Genomic DNA, 15,036 nt, shown 5'->3' with positions numbered 1-15,036 from the left:
ATTAATAAAGTAACCGACATTACAATAATTAATAAAATAACTATTCAGAGACGGGTGAGTCTAACATAACAATAATTAATAAAGTAACCGACATTACAATAATTAATAAAATAACTAACATAAAGTGTTCATAAAATAACCGACATAATAATAGTTCATCAAAAGTGTTCATAAAATAACCTACATAACAACAGTTACAAAAGTGTTACTACTAACTAGTGCGACTACGTGATAAATACAAAGCTTTATAAAAGTGCCTATACAACTCATCATCTGGACTAGCTTGATGTTCACTCAACCCCTGCTGTATAAGATCACCGATCTGCTGTAGGATAGGTGGCGGCTGTGAACTAGAAGCATCTGCACTGGTGGGCGGTACACTATAACGTGGGACCTGAGGTACACCATCTGGTCGCACCAGCAGTGGATGAGACACCTGATAGAACCACTCCAAATATCCATCTTCACACTCAGATGGATATGTAGCTGGACGAAGCTTGGGAAATAGCTCTGTCACTGGCGTCACATATCCCAACCATTCCACATCTACATCAAATAATCTAGCAGGATCTGGAAGTGGCGGTGAAGGAATATACTGGATATATCCGAATTGTCTCAAACACCTCTCTGGTAGATATTTCGCTACAGTGCTGCATAATCGAATGTGACCAGTATAAAGTGTGATATCATCAAAAGGAATGACACCCCTGTGATTCTCCCATGGTCTCCATATAACATCTGCAGGTGTCAATGCATCAATAATACTTCTGTATTCGTGGACCTTATGCTTGCCTTGCTTATAGCACCATCTATTCATTCGGGCAAAACATTCCACGTCAGCACCCTGATCACCTCTATTACAAATATTCGGAAAATATTCGTAAATCCAGCACTGTTACAAATAAAAATATTAAATAATTAATACTAACAATTAAATACAACATAAATAAATTAAATAAATAATTAACAATTAATACTAAAATATAATTGATACCTGAAGCAACGTCATGTATCCACCTAGCTGTTTGGTGTCATAATAGCAGGCATCTGAGAGGTAGTCATAAAGCACCACTAGTGCAGCAGTACCCCATGCATATCTATCTATACCATCTAAATATCTGAATAAAGGGAGGTACTTCGCATCAACTAGAGTATGACTCTTATCAGCGAAAATAGTACTCCCGACTAAATTCAACAGATATGCCCTAGCAGCACAGTCAAACCTCTCTGCTGCACACTGCCTTCTGAACACCTCCTTCAACCAATCCAATCTATAGTGTGCACCTCTAGTCTTTCTGGTCTCCTCCCAGATCTCTTCCGTGGTCACTCCTAATAGATGGACGGCAAGATTACATGCTGTTACTCTATCTACATCGGGTGGACTGTAGAACTCACCCCTAATAGGCAATCCGAGAAGATTGGCAACATCATCCAAAGTAATCGTCATTTCACCAAATGGCATGTGAAATGACGATGTCTCAGAATGCCATCTTTCAACAAAGGCAGATATCAAGTTGTTGTCGATCATCTTCAAACTACCCCGTTGTAATGGGTTCAGACCAGACAAATTCACCCAATTCTCTATGGGTCGCGGAAGTACCGGCGGAGTAAATTGTTGCATTTTCTTCCCATGCGCAACAATTTTCAGCAATGGTCGCTCCTGTATACAAAAAAAAAATATGACATTAAAATTAAATTTAGACAACAAATAATAATTAATTGAAATAAGTAATAATTAATTTAATATACCTCGCCAAACCATAGTCTAGCTGAAACATGATAACGGTATCGTGTAAGGACATACAAATCATAAGGTCCTCCAGGATACCGTGTGAGCTCACCAGGTCCCTCAGCTCCATCATGTTCCTCCTCCATATGCTCTCCCTCATGAGCAGGTGCAGCCTCCTCCTGCTCATGTACATCCACCTGCTCGTGCACCATATGCTCATGTACCACATCTTCCTCATGCACTGTAGAAGGCTCCCCCTGATCATTATGTCCCTCATCATCATCTTCAATAATCATACGTCTTCTTCTCCTTGAAGCTGTCGGTCGAATCCTCTCTGGGGGATTCATCGGAGTCGATGTAGAAGTCTCAGTGTCCCGTGTAATTCGTATGATTTTGCCGTCTCTTCCTCGTGCACCCACTGAAAAATTAAAATATTAAAAGAATTAAATCACAATAAGTTATAAAATTATAATTAATTAAATTAAAAAAAAAAAATATACGTAACTTCCGGAAAACTTGATGCTCAAGTTCTCCGGTAACTACCGGAAATGTTGGCAATCAAGTTTTCCGGAACGCTTTCTGTACCGGATATGTCAAAAATAAGTTTTCCGGAACACTCTTCTGTACCGGAAAACTTCCTACAAGATTTCCAGTACCGGAAAACTTTAAAACAACGTTTCCGGAATACAAGCTCTGTACCGGAAAACTTGTTTCTCAACTTCTCCGGAAATTTTGAAAAAAAACTTACTCTGTGTTCCGGAAATGTGAAAGTGTGGAATGGTAATTTTTTGAGGTTTTATTATTTATACGAGGGCAAAATAGTCATTTCATTCTATTTTTGGGGGTATAGGTATAATAAGGAGGGTACAAGGGAAATTTTTCAAAACTGTTTAGGGTTGGACTTGGATCTACTTAGGCCAGGCCCAATATTAGATCGACGCGAACCCAATACATTGCATAGTAGAGCCTTCTCGATCATAGAGCAAAACGCTCAACCAAATGGAATCTAATATGATAGTCTACCCTAGATCAGCGGGATTTCCAATCACTACCATTGGATGGAAATCCTACAATGATTGTAGGCGAAACACCTCAATCTCCATCCCAAAAGCATCTGAAGGCGAAACACCTCACGAAAACCAAAAGAAGGAAATTCGGTCCAACACCGCAGTAGGAGCTGAAATGGAAATCGTCTCTGAAGAAGGATGAGAAGTTGATCACTACACTGAAGTCACTCATCTCACCGTCGACGCAGCTTTCGAGAGAGCTCCTTAGACGTATTCAGCTTTAACAATGAAGGGCGACACCAAAATGCCTTTTCCAACAAGATCAAGGACCGCCTAATTCCCAAGTAGTTAGAGAAGCCACCACTGATGGATTGATACGACACAGGGTCCCAGAAAACCAAGTCCAAGGAGTTAACATATTCCTCGAATTTTGTAGCGCAAGGAGAGTTATGTAGAAAGTTTACGGCTTACTTCGTTGCATCCTAGAAACAACTGAAGTTGGTCAAAATTTTGGGAACTATCCAACAAAAGAAAGAGAACCTTTGCGAGCCTACATCGAAAGGTTCACGAAGGAAGTATTCCACGTCGGAGATGTGAATGACCAAATCAAAACTTACCTCATAAGGTAAGAACTGAACCGAGGGAGTGACTTCGCAAAAAAGCATCACACTTAAGGTACCATAAAGTTTCAACAACCTACTGGAGAGCAAAAGACTACATACAATATGAAAAACATTGGAAAGTCAACGAAGCAATATTCAACTCTGATGGACATGAAAATAGACTATAAAGGAAAAGAAAGGAAGACTAGAAAAAGAGAGATTAAAAGAAGAAAAACGGGTCCCAGTCCCCAATACAAGAGTTACACTCCACTTACCGACACGGAAGAGTGCATCTTGAAAGAGTGCTTCAATGTTAAATTCAAATATGGAAACATCGAATTCATGTTGCCAATCAGGGAGATGCCTTGGGCAGACAAGAAAAAAATACTATAGATTTCACAAAGGACACAAATAGACCACTAAAGAATGCGTCCAACTCAAAGATGTTTTCGAATACTTGATACAAAAAGGGAAATTAATGAAATATACCAATGAATCCAAGGGATATGGTTGAGGACAGGTAGCTAGGACTAGATCACCAGTGTCGTCTAACAAATCTGATGTAGCTCTGAACGACAAAGGAAAGGGTAAAGTCGTTGACCAGGGAGACAAAGACAAATTGAGCCACCCATTACGACGCCCATCATGGGCAACACTTATAGCCAATGGAAAAACCTACCCGAAGTCATGGCTATTAGCAACAACAACAAAATTCCAACTACGACGATCCCATTCATAGTCCGAATGACAAAACAATCACATATGCAATGGCTACTATTTATTGGCGTAGACGTCATCTCCGAAGGATACCCTAATGTCGAGCATGACAATTATAATTCCGTCAAAGTAAAGCTCAAAGAGATGATTTCATCTTCTCATAGGAAAAAATCTGTTGAACCTAGGAAAAGATATATCCATCGATATCATTTTATGACGAGGACCTACTTAATGGGGTTGTGAACTATCATATTTTTCTCCTTATCTGGGTTCTAATGGAAAATGATGGCATACATAGGGTCTCTATGAACCAGGGAAGTTCATCCAATATAATCTACTCAAGTTTGTTCATAATAGTCAGTTTAACTGAAAGGAACTTGCTCCTACACTCCAAAGTAGATTTGCAAGGGTTCAACATATCTACCACTCGTCTTTAGGGATACATGGATCTAATGGTCACCTTTGAAAATGGTAGAGTTGCAAAACCATAAAAACCAAGTTTTTTGTCATAGACCGCTAATTCGTCTACGAATGCATTTTAGGAAGATCCATCGTCCACTTGAAACTAAGATATCACGTCACAAATGAAGAAGTGGGAACCATATAAGCTAATCTTGCAGCACCTAAACAAAGTTTTCAAGCATCACTGAGAAATGCTAAGATTGACGTGCATATAAGGTCTAAGATTGTGATACTATAAAGAAGTGTGTCGGTCATCGGTATACTAATATGGACATTGATGCCTAGATGAACAATGAGACGATGTCCGAAGGTGTTGATTCCGTCAAAACAAAGAGAAACACCATTGAAATCAAAACGAAGAAAGAAGATAGACTCACTAGTAAATTCCCTTGAAAACAGAGAAAGTTGAAGTATTCCACACCAAAGATAGCCTAAACGTTTGTAGATAGGTTTCCAGGTTGCTCAAGAGTTTATAGGGAAGTTCAAGGTTTTGAAATGCAAATAAATAATTATGAAATATTTTCCTTTATTTATAATTTTAATCTACACATTAGACATGAATCCCAACATGCACATCCGACGGCCTTAAAAAGTCTAGACCAAGAAATCCTATAAGTCCAATAAGCACCTAGGGTGATATGATTACTTAGGGTTGACATGTGTCATCAGGAAATGATTGAAAATATTACTTAGGGTTGACATGTGTCATCAAGAAATGATTAATTAGGGTTGACATGTGTCATTAGAAAATGATTGAAAGAAACCTTCTAACACAGTAATAAACGAAGCAACTTTTCCTAGTTCAGACTCCAAAATAGTAGCGAACAACTTTAGAACTGAAGACTTTCCGAAATCACAACCCAATCGAAGTTCCATCCCGAGATAACCACCATTTCGTCCAAAATTTAAAAATTCCAATTCTAGACAATCCTTGATTTCATCATATGACCTACTTGGGGGGACAATTGTTATGGGCCAGATTCGCATCCACTTAGGTCAAGCCCAATATCGAGTCGACCTGAACCCAATATGCTGCATAACAAAACCTTCTCAAATTTAGGGGAAAACACTCAACCAAATAGAATACAATGTGATGGTTTACCCTAGATCAGTTGGACTTCCAATCACTAGCATGGATGGAAACCCTACCATGATCATAGCCATTAGATGACAACCACATATCACATAGCAAAAGGACACTTGTCCAACGTCATGAGGGAAGCTTCAATGGTCATCTACTGGCTCTAATGATCATCACCAAAAGTTCCATAAATCCTATAAGAGATCCCTATATAAACCGGATACCCTAGGTCATAAAGGTACACACAAATTCTGATCTAAATTCTTCTCATATTCTGACAAATTTTTGATTGTCGAAGTATGTACAGGTACACCTTCTCCTTACACGAGAAGCTAACGGAGAATCATACTTCATCGCCTCTCCAAAATACGAATTATTCATGTCAAGTTCCGATATTCAGTGACTCTGATACTGAATAAAAATCATTTTTAATTTGTTTGGATACAACTTTTTATTACCATAAAAGACACTTGAATTTAAATTAATTAAATGTTATGTGACCTTAAAGAAAATAAGGAAATTCTAGAGTATTTTATATAAGTGTATTTTTGTCCCAAAATTTCCTCCATTCCTTTGTCACTCCCTTAAAGTTCATCACTTTGTTAGAAACTAGTGAAAATAGTTTCTCGTTAGATTTTTTTTTTGTTTTTTAGATTATGATTTAAAAAAAAATGGTAAGGCCTCTGTATATTAGGATAAGAACAAAGTTAAATGAGTATTACAATATTATTAAATAAATTTAAGACGTTTTTGGATATATACAATTGCGTGTCCTCAAGTCCCAGCCAACTTGGCATGTTTCGCACGCTTGACCCACACACATGAATACAAAGAATTTGGGGTCTTTCTTTTTCACTTGTCTTTGTATTGTTGTTTCATTTTCATCCAATTGCTTAGAGCATTATAAAATCTATGCTACATCAGTTTTTTCTGTTTTTAGAAAACCCGCTTCGAAAGTTCAGTGCTAGAAGATGGAAATGAAATTTTCATTCTAGCATTTTACATGCATCCAATACATCATAAATTTATTTTGTTTTTTATAAATAAAGTTCATGTAAATTGTATAAAACAACGGTACCTAAATATCTCTATTTTCTCTTAAGTAGCATAAATATATGTCTCTATTTCAACTAAAAGAATGTGAAAAATAGTTTTAAAAGTCTTAATTAACATTTTTTTAGTACTATTAAAATTAAATTATTAATAGTTGAGTGACGTGTTTATCTATTTAACAAAATTATTAATGTAGTTAATTTTAATAGATATTATACTAATGTTTATGTGGACAAGTTAAAGAAAATCATTGGTCAAAAAATTCATAGGACCGATACACTTTATGTTTCTATTGTACCGTAGAACTTATCACAGTTTAAATATAGATTATTTTGATTACTATTTTATAATTTTAATAATGTATTTATCAATTTATAAAATTCAAGAATTAATTTAAGTAACACTTGTAATTTAAATTATCAATTTATTTATTCTTTCGAAAGTTAAGTTATAGAAGATAGTGATGCAAAGACTTTTTCAACATTAGATCTTGAAAAAGCTCGTGATACCTATTTTAAGGGAACATCACGAAAACATCAGTTGCAAAATACTACTCATATAATAAAAAATAAACTTTCTACTAATAAAGGTTGTTAAAGATATACATTTATAGATTAGGACTTAGTTTATTACTAATAGGTTAGCCTATATAAAAGGTTTGATGTAATCATTTACTTAACTTTTTTAAATCTATAAGTGTATTGTAATTATATTGATCAAAAGTAAAATGTTACAAAATGAAAAAAGTTGAGTAAATGATTACATCAAACCATTTATTTTGTTGAGTGTCATTTTGACAAAACAAAATCAGTCTCAAAATAAATGTAATTTATAATTTTTAATGTAATTTTAATTATTTTTTATATTATCGTTCAATAATTATTACTTAATTAATTTTCAAAGTATTATTATATTTTATATTAATAATAGTAAAAATTTCACCAATAATTAAAATGGATAGTTTAGTAAAAAGACTTCTCTTTTTATTTTAATTATTGTATTTTTTAATATGTATATTAAAACTTTAAACGCATATTATAAGACAGATGAAAAATCTCTTAATCTATAACTTGTTTCTTTATCTATTAGGGATATGGTGCAACTTGTCAAATCTTTGGCTTGATATTTTTTAGGGATATGAACAAAGTTTTATTTGGTCAAGGCGACGTTAATACTCAAAATGTAGTTGCTATCAAATCTCTGGCTTTTTCACTTCCCCGGACTAATAAAACATATTCTTATATTTATCATGATCTCAAGGTATTGGTATTAAAAAAAATATCAGAAATATTTAAAAAAAAAATATACTCTTGATAATTTTAGGTTCAAATAAGTTGTTTATGTCTCCATGTTTATTTGCTCTATTTTTAATAAGATTATGGTGTTACAAATTATAAGTAATGACTAGCGTACTGAGTTGAGATTGAAATTATTACTGTGATTTGTGTGCATGTCAAGTCTAAGAGATGTCAGATCAAATCAATAATAAAATTTTGACTTTATAATCTAACTGAATACAAATTTCAAACGAGAGAGCTGTAAAATGGTCATTAATATCCGTCATATTAATAATAATTCTGCTTCAAATAAAAACTAAAACTGATGTACAAGTTAGGGGTGCACAAAATAATTGATTTATCATCAGTCTAGCACCAAGCAAAGTAAAAACCACAATTTTATAAAATAGAATTGGATGCAGCCCGAAATATTTCGGTAGATTCGTTACTATATAACCCATACACGTTATTGTCTATCTGAAATTTTACATATTGTGTATGTTTTGTTACCTATCTTACACTCGATACCTTTGAATTTACAGGTAAAAATACACTTCTTCAAGGATTTCCCAACCACACATTTCTTCAATTCCTCATCCACAACTTTCTTCAGGGAATGGGAGGTGTCGCCCAGTGCCCATGCTAAGGATATGTGAGGACGTGGATCCTGTACAGAGTACTTCAAGTTTTAAGTACTAATAAAAAACAAAGGCAAATTGTAAACAGTGATTCAAAATTACTCGAAACTCTAACGATTGAAGACACCTCTCGGAAGTATACATTAACAGCTCTTTCCGTTTTTACAGCTGAAACAGTTATCTGATTAATATATGTTCGATGAATTACGTTTGGAGAGGCGCATTTGTTTTTCTTTTATTTTTATCAAGCTAATTTCTAGTCATTGTCTTCAGCTGTAAAGACTAAAATGACCATTCTGAAGAGTGTCATCGTCGATATTTTTTAGAGTTTTGAGTGACTTTTAAGCACTAATCCACAATGCCAAAATAAATACGATAGTTGTGATGATAAAAGTAGTCATTTTGCTTATGAAAAAAATTAATACTTGTGAAACGTTTTTGGTCTACACTCTGCAGACTGCAGACTTTCTTTTCAAGAACGTTTGAGACTCTCGTATTATTACTCAATAAAACTGACCTCGTAAAATTCAGGAAGATTATGAAGCTTGTAAATTGCATTGACTGCTTCAATTTGCTTACATATCTGAAATAAATTGAATGGAAAAGAGAGAACTAACTCAACTAGTTGAAACAAGGAGATACTAGTTGGAATCGAGAGGAGAAATAAATGTGAAGTTTAGAACATATATGTTAACAAACATTTCATATAATATTAACACAAAAAATATAGAGGCATAAAAATCGGAAAAGGAAGGGCTATGAATCATACCTCTACAAGCCCTCCTTGAACAACTTCTACTGAGAGAAAGGTGCGTGTGCGATCATCATTAACAAAAATCTCCCATTTGTGAAAGTCGATCCAATAACTTCTTCAAAATGACAAGTTAAAGGCAACACTCAGGTAAATTGGTTGAAAACAAAATATTATGGTCCATTTTTCATAAGTGAACAATACAAGATTAAAAACTGACTGATGTTGAGTTTGAAGCTTCTGTCTTAGCATTGAAACTACTGAGTCAATCTGATGGACTCGTATTGGAACAGTTCTTCCCAAACTTATGTGAAACTCTCTTCCTAATGCAACTTGTTCAAGCTTCTCGTCATTTTTGCAGAGGATGTTAAGTGGGACATCTACATCAACAGCATAAAGACTTGGATCCCGATACGAGATTTTCTTCAAGAAAGGCGCTAGTTCTTTTTTCGACGGAGATGAAATATTAACTGAAACAAAACAATTGCAGTCTGAGCCCAAAGTTACTGCACCTTAAAGCGTGAATACTTTTGAACAAATTTTATAGCACTGTCATGTCTACTCAAGTAATATATAAAGAAACGTGGAAGTACTTGTATGACAAGTACTTGTATGACATCAAATGTTAAATATCTTGCAAGCAGTGGCAAAACTTGACCTAGATGTTTGAAGGAGCAAAACATTTCGAATCAATTAACTTCAAGAATATCCGATCAAACATTAACGAATTTGTTACATGTAAACCTTAAAAAGGTGTATCATTAAATTCTAAGAATATCATTTGTATTTCTAGATCCTGTACGTGATCAGACCATCCAACCGAGTTTTACAAGATTCAATGGAGTTAGCTCCAAATACAAGTGTTGACAGCACCAACTAGTAAGGAACTCAACTCCATTGTTCTTGATTTGAAGTACTTTGGCAAAGGTAATATAAAGTGTGATAGGGATGGAAATAATGAGACGAGTGTATATAAAAATGAACAGAAGAGAAAATTAGACGTTAAGAAGGAACTAAGGAAGTTAGCAATTTGAAGAAAATTTAACTCCTTGACTCTGCATTCATCAATATTTATTTTTCTCAGCTCTCTTTCTTCATTTTCCCTATTCCACTAGTCTGAATGTTTGTCCATACCCTACTGCACAAGTGAAAGATGCTTACAAATACAACTGCTGCCACGCTAGCAGGAATATGTCTTAGGACAGCCAGCATTGACACGCCGACACAGAAGCTATGCAATGTTGGTTGGTTCATCTAAGCTATTTTTGGGGCCTTGAGCGTGAAAATGGCACATTCAGAACATTGTGATGCTGCCAGTTAAGTTTTACAGCTACAAATAGCTTTTGAAAAGACAAAGATGTTTTTGGAGAGAAATGAGATCAAACCACAAATTTGGATGTCTTGTTAGTCAAGACTTGAATTTACACCAATCTCACTTTGATCGCAACTTCAATTCTTGTTTCTCTTTCTTCCTCCAAGAGTAGTTAAACTCTTCATTAGGGATGAATCTCAATCTAAACTTTTTTCAATTTGTTCTTTACTCAAGTTTCTCTTTCTTCCACGACTTGATCAACAATGGGTCATCAACCCATCATTTATGCAATTGGGAGTCTCATTCGGACCTTAGAATGAATCGCCGTCTGTTAATGACCTAGAGATAGACATTAGGCTAGCATATACGTGATTAATATGAAGTCTTGCGCAACGCTTGTTCCAATGGATCAACAAATGGATTGAGCTTAGATTCATTTATTCAACTTGGAATTTGATTTATGAAGTTGATAACCATATCTGTTAAATGATCGAGAGATTGACATTAGCAGATATGTGAATCTTACTAATTCTTGAACATTAATTCTTGTTCCAATTCAGGCAGGGTTTATATTTATTGGATTGAGAGAGAGGGGTGTTGCATCAAGATATTGTCCATTCGACTAAGCAAGAGAATATTGGAGTGAGATAGATTTGAATAGATCTGGACTGCACAAGGAAATAATTGAAAGAAATAAAACCCCAACCACCTTTGAAAATCGACTTCAATTATCAATTCAGAACTTGGAAAAAACCTGATCATTGCTTTAATTTCTTTAAATTTGGAGCTTGGGCCTAATTTAATCCCAAAAGCTAGCTCCCGGTGTGAGGGTTGCACCCCACTTATAACCATTATTCAGCTTTCCCACTTACCCTAGCTCCCATGTGAACCTCAAAGTCCTTCTCATCTAGGACTTGTTCATTGAGGGACCTGAATCTGGTGCGGCCTCTTAAATGTGCCACAACAGCCTTTGCTATCGAGCACTCACTATTCGAATCCACAAAAATTGCCATGTCACATAACTCCTAGAAAATATAGATAACAGCAGTGTGCTGTTGACCAACGGCTTCCCAATTGTCAATGACCAAGTCTTATCAAAGACAACAAATTTTACCTTTTGTACCTTTGCCATTGCATCTCCAACCTTAATGAGCACACCTTGAGAAGTCCCAACACCTGAAGCAACCATGATTGTTGTTGGTGTGTCAAAGCACATGGGCAAGCAACAACTAGCACCGAAATAGCAAACTGCAAAGTAAATTCAAATGCGTCCATAGCTTGCAGTATACGATATTTAGGATACACACCAGCTTCTCCAAGTATAAACCATCCTGACCAGCTCATGAATGCTGCAATAACCCTAGTGGAAAAAATACCTTGAAGTATGTTCAGTAAGATGAGCAACTAATGTGTGTTGCACAATTTGAGAAATTGCAGCCATTGATCCAACACGAGTGGCCTTAACGGTTGGTGCTGCAAATGAATTGGCCGAGGACGGCAGGGGCTGTGAACAACATACCAGAGGACAGCGTAGGACCTGGGGACGATGGTTCGTCGTGCAACAAAAGCCAAGAAGTAGAGAGCAAAACCTTTGCAGCAGTAGAAGAAAAGAGAAAGGGTTCATGATTGGGGATTTAGGGTATTTTTTGGTAGGAAAAACCCAAATAGCCCTGTAATGAATCTAATTTTAAGGGTTATTTGGGCTTTCACTTCATCTTATTTTGTTGCGCTTGCTAGCACCACGACAAATGACATCAGTTCCACAATATCCCTCTGCAAATGCAACCGCAACGGCCACTACTCCCTTCTGTGACACAGTGTTGCATGTATGGGTGGACACCCTCCGCGTCCGAGCCGCTCTGCTGAGATAGCGGTGCTATTGGCCGCTTTTAACAACATAGATCATAGCCTATAAGTGATCTGTTATTGGCCACCGGTATCCATTCATGCTCTAGATGTTCATTCCTAGGCATGAGGGATGTTGTTATTGGGCCATCCCCGCATTTGTCCATTCCCATCCTGAGCATGAATGGCTGTCTTAACATCCCACATGGACTAGAAATATTGGCAAAGTAGTCCTTATAAGGCTTGGACATTTTCGACCTCTTGAGCACATTTTGTTTGCTGTTTTCCTAAGTCCAAGTGACAAAATCAAATGTCATTGACTTTGAGAAGTGGTGCTTGAAAAAAAAACTTGGGAACAATACCCTAACTTCCATAGTATAACTAGGAATTTGATGTACTTTCCATCTCTAACAACCTAAGTCTAAACGAAGCCTAACAAACTAACTCTAACTTCCTCAATCCTGCCAATGTTTTGGGTGAATGTTTTTCAAACATAATTTTGAGTGAACTTAACTACGTAAATTGATTTGGTTAAAATTTAGTTTGAATTTAAGTAATTTGTGTTTGGATGCTTTTACTCTAAAAGAAATTTTGATGTAAACCTTAGTGACTTTTCAACCTAACACAACTTTTAATGAATTCTAGTAACACCAAGGTCCAAAGGCATAAGTAATTAATTCTACTTGAGAATATCCAAACAAGTCAAAAAATGATTAAAATCAAGTTTGTGATTCAAACCCACATCTGCATGTAACAAATGTTGATCTAAACGTACAATGACAGTCCTAACAGAAACCTACTATGTGAAAGAACAATCGCAGGCCAACTTGAGATCACCTGAGCCTGCTTATAAATGATAATTAAACATTCATGTCATCAAGAAAGAATCAAGGGGTGATAAAAAGGAGAAACGAGAAAATCAAGTAGAGTATAAAGTAAGACCCATATATTTAAGACAAATGTGATGGTTAGTTTCCTTTGTCATCTACATGGCGATATACAGGTATTCCAATTGCCCGGGTAAAGCTAAAATGCATGGCATTATCATATGCAATGCACAAACAAATAATGCATCATAAAATCTCTAAAATACTATAACCACTGTACGACAAACAGAAAAGTGTGTTAAAAAACTAAGACAATGTTCTTTGCATATCATAATTAAGTTTAACTTACTTGGTATGTATACATGTAAGGCATAATTACCATCAACATGAGGGAAGCTCCTAACTTTAGTTGTCTGACCTATCTGCATATCTGGAGGCCCTTCACCATCAAATCAACGAATATTCATCATCAAGAGGCACTTATCGTATGCAAATACCACATATAAATAAGAACTGATTATTAATTTGATTGCCAATGTAAAGAACTTAAAATATAAGAAATATGAGTTAATAATTCTAAAAACCATTAGGTTAGCGCAATATGAGAATATTATTGTTTTCTAATTCAAAAGCCTAAACCTATCCAGAAGGAATGTATTTTAATTCTCTTTTGTCCTTCTTGTAACGAGTACGAAAATTAGATTAAAACCATACCAAGAAAATTTGGAGGATGAAGGAGTGCAATAGGAGGTGGTGGCAAGGGAGCAAGTTCTTCTGAGTAAGCTAAGGTTGGAACTGAAGGGGAAGATTCAGAATCTGAATCAGAAGATCCATCCCCATAACATGCTTTTAGTGCCTCCATTTTTTAGTTTACAACACATAAAATAGCTGGACCTGAAACTGATACAATTAGAAATAAATAACATTCACAATATCTCATAAAACAAATAAAATATGAAAGAAAGACTAAATTCTCAACAGTAATCTGTATGTGTGTGCGCACGTGAGAATGTGAAATTGTAAAGCTCAATTTTCAGAACCCAAAACAAGACTTCTCTCCTATTTCGTTTTGTTCCTTTGTGTATCTATCTAATCATCGTAATTTGCAATGAATATTCCAGTTGGATGAAAAAAGAAATTGCAAACCAAATTAATCTGAAATCTCCATAATTTGCGTCGTAATTTCTTCACTTTCATCCCTTTCTACTGTAAACACCTATGGAAGTGGAACCATTATGTGCGGAACCCTAATTTTAATATATTAAAACATTTTGTAACATTCACCACACCAAATACTGATTTTACACTTTTTGTTTGAATGACTCAAGGCAACACCACTTTAGGAAACAACACAAAGTTTGAAGATTATGGACTCCATTACTTCATGTATTATGAAACGATGATAACTCTTACAGTAAAGCTTTTTGCCTAAACACCATACAAGATGAGAATGCAATAAGCAAATCTAGAAAGAAAAAAATAGTTCAAAAGGATTTGCATCCATTAGATCACCTTTGATAAGCCAAAACTATAAGAAAGGAAGACAAGTTTATAACAGTCTATGTTCTACAGAGTGTGTCGCACAATAGTGTCTTTATTCATGTAGTATTCGTTGGGAAGTATCGACTTAGACAAAAGTGAATTATACAGTGAAGTTTTTGGCGTCAATAGTGTTAGAGGCAAACCAAAATAGTTGGAGAACCCAAATCTTTGAGCGCTCAAGAGCGGTGGACCG

At 35.5% G+C, this 15,036-nt stretch overlaps 1 protein-coding gene across 10 annotated transcripts; it reads right to left on the bottom strand.

The window, feature by feature from the left end:
* Nucleotides 1-8,269: 8,269 nt before the first annotated feature.
* On the bottom strand, nucleotides 8,270-15,036 carry LOC101512818 (uncharacterized). 10 transcript variants are annotated; one of them, XM_004515410.3, is made up of 7 exons: nucleotides 14,814-15,036; nucleotides 14,016-14,201; nucleotides 13,651-13,740; nucleotides 9,538-9,787; nucleotides 9,336-9,435; nucleotides 9,084-9,149; nucleotides 8,270-8,595 (listed from the first exon to the last, which is right to left on the bottom strand). In XM_004515410.3, exons 2-7 carry the CDS (start codon nucleotides 14,161-14,163, stop codon nucleotides 8,395-8,397), a joined length of 855 nt encoding a protein of 284 aa, XP_004515467.1. In that variant the 5' UTR covers nucleotides 14,164-14,201; nucleotides 14,814-15,036; the 3' UTR covers nucleotides 8,270-8,394. The 10 variants fall into 10 exon arrangements, with proteins under 10 accessions (XP_004515467.1, XP_004515469.1, XP_004515470.1 ...); XM_004515412.3 differs by having other exon boundaries at nucleotides 14,987-15,036; XM_004515413.3 differs by having other exon boundaries at nucleotides 14,016-14,195; nucleotides 14,987-15,036.

Source organism: Cicer arietinum, chromosome 3 (genome assembly GCF_000331145.2).
Source record: "Cicer arietinum cultivar CDC Frontier isolate Library 1 chromosome 3, Cicar.CDCFrontier_v2.0, whole genome shotgun sequence".
Taxonomy (NCBI): Eukaryota; Viridiplantae; Streptophyta; class Magnoliopsida; order Fabales; family Fabaceae; genus Cicer; species Cicer arietinum.
The sequence above is the reverse complement of the archived record's forward strand: the minus strand, read 5'-3'. Positions and strand labels throughout refer to the sequence as shown.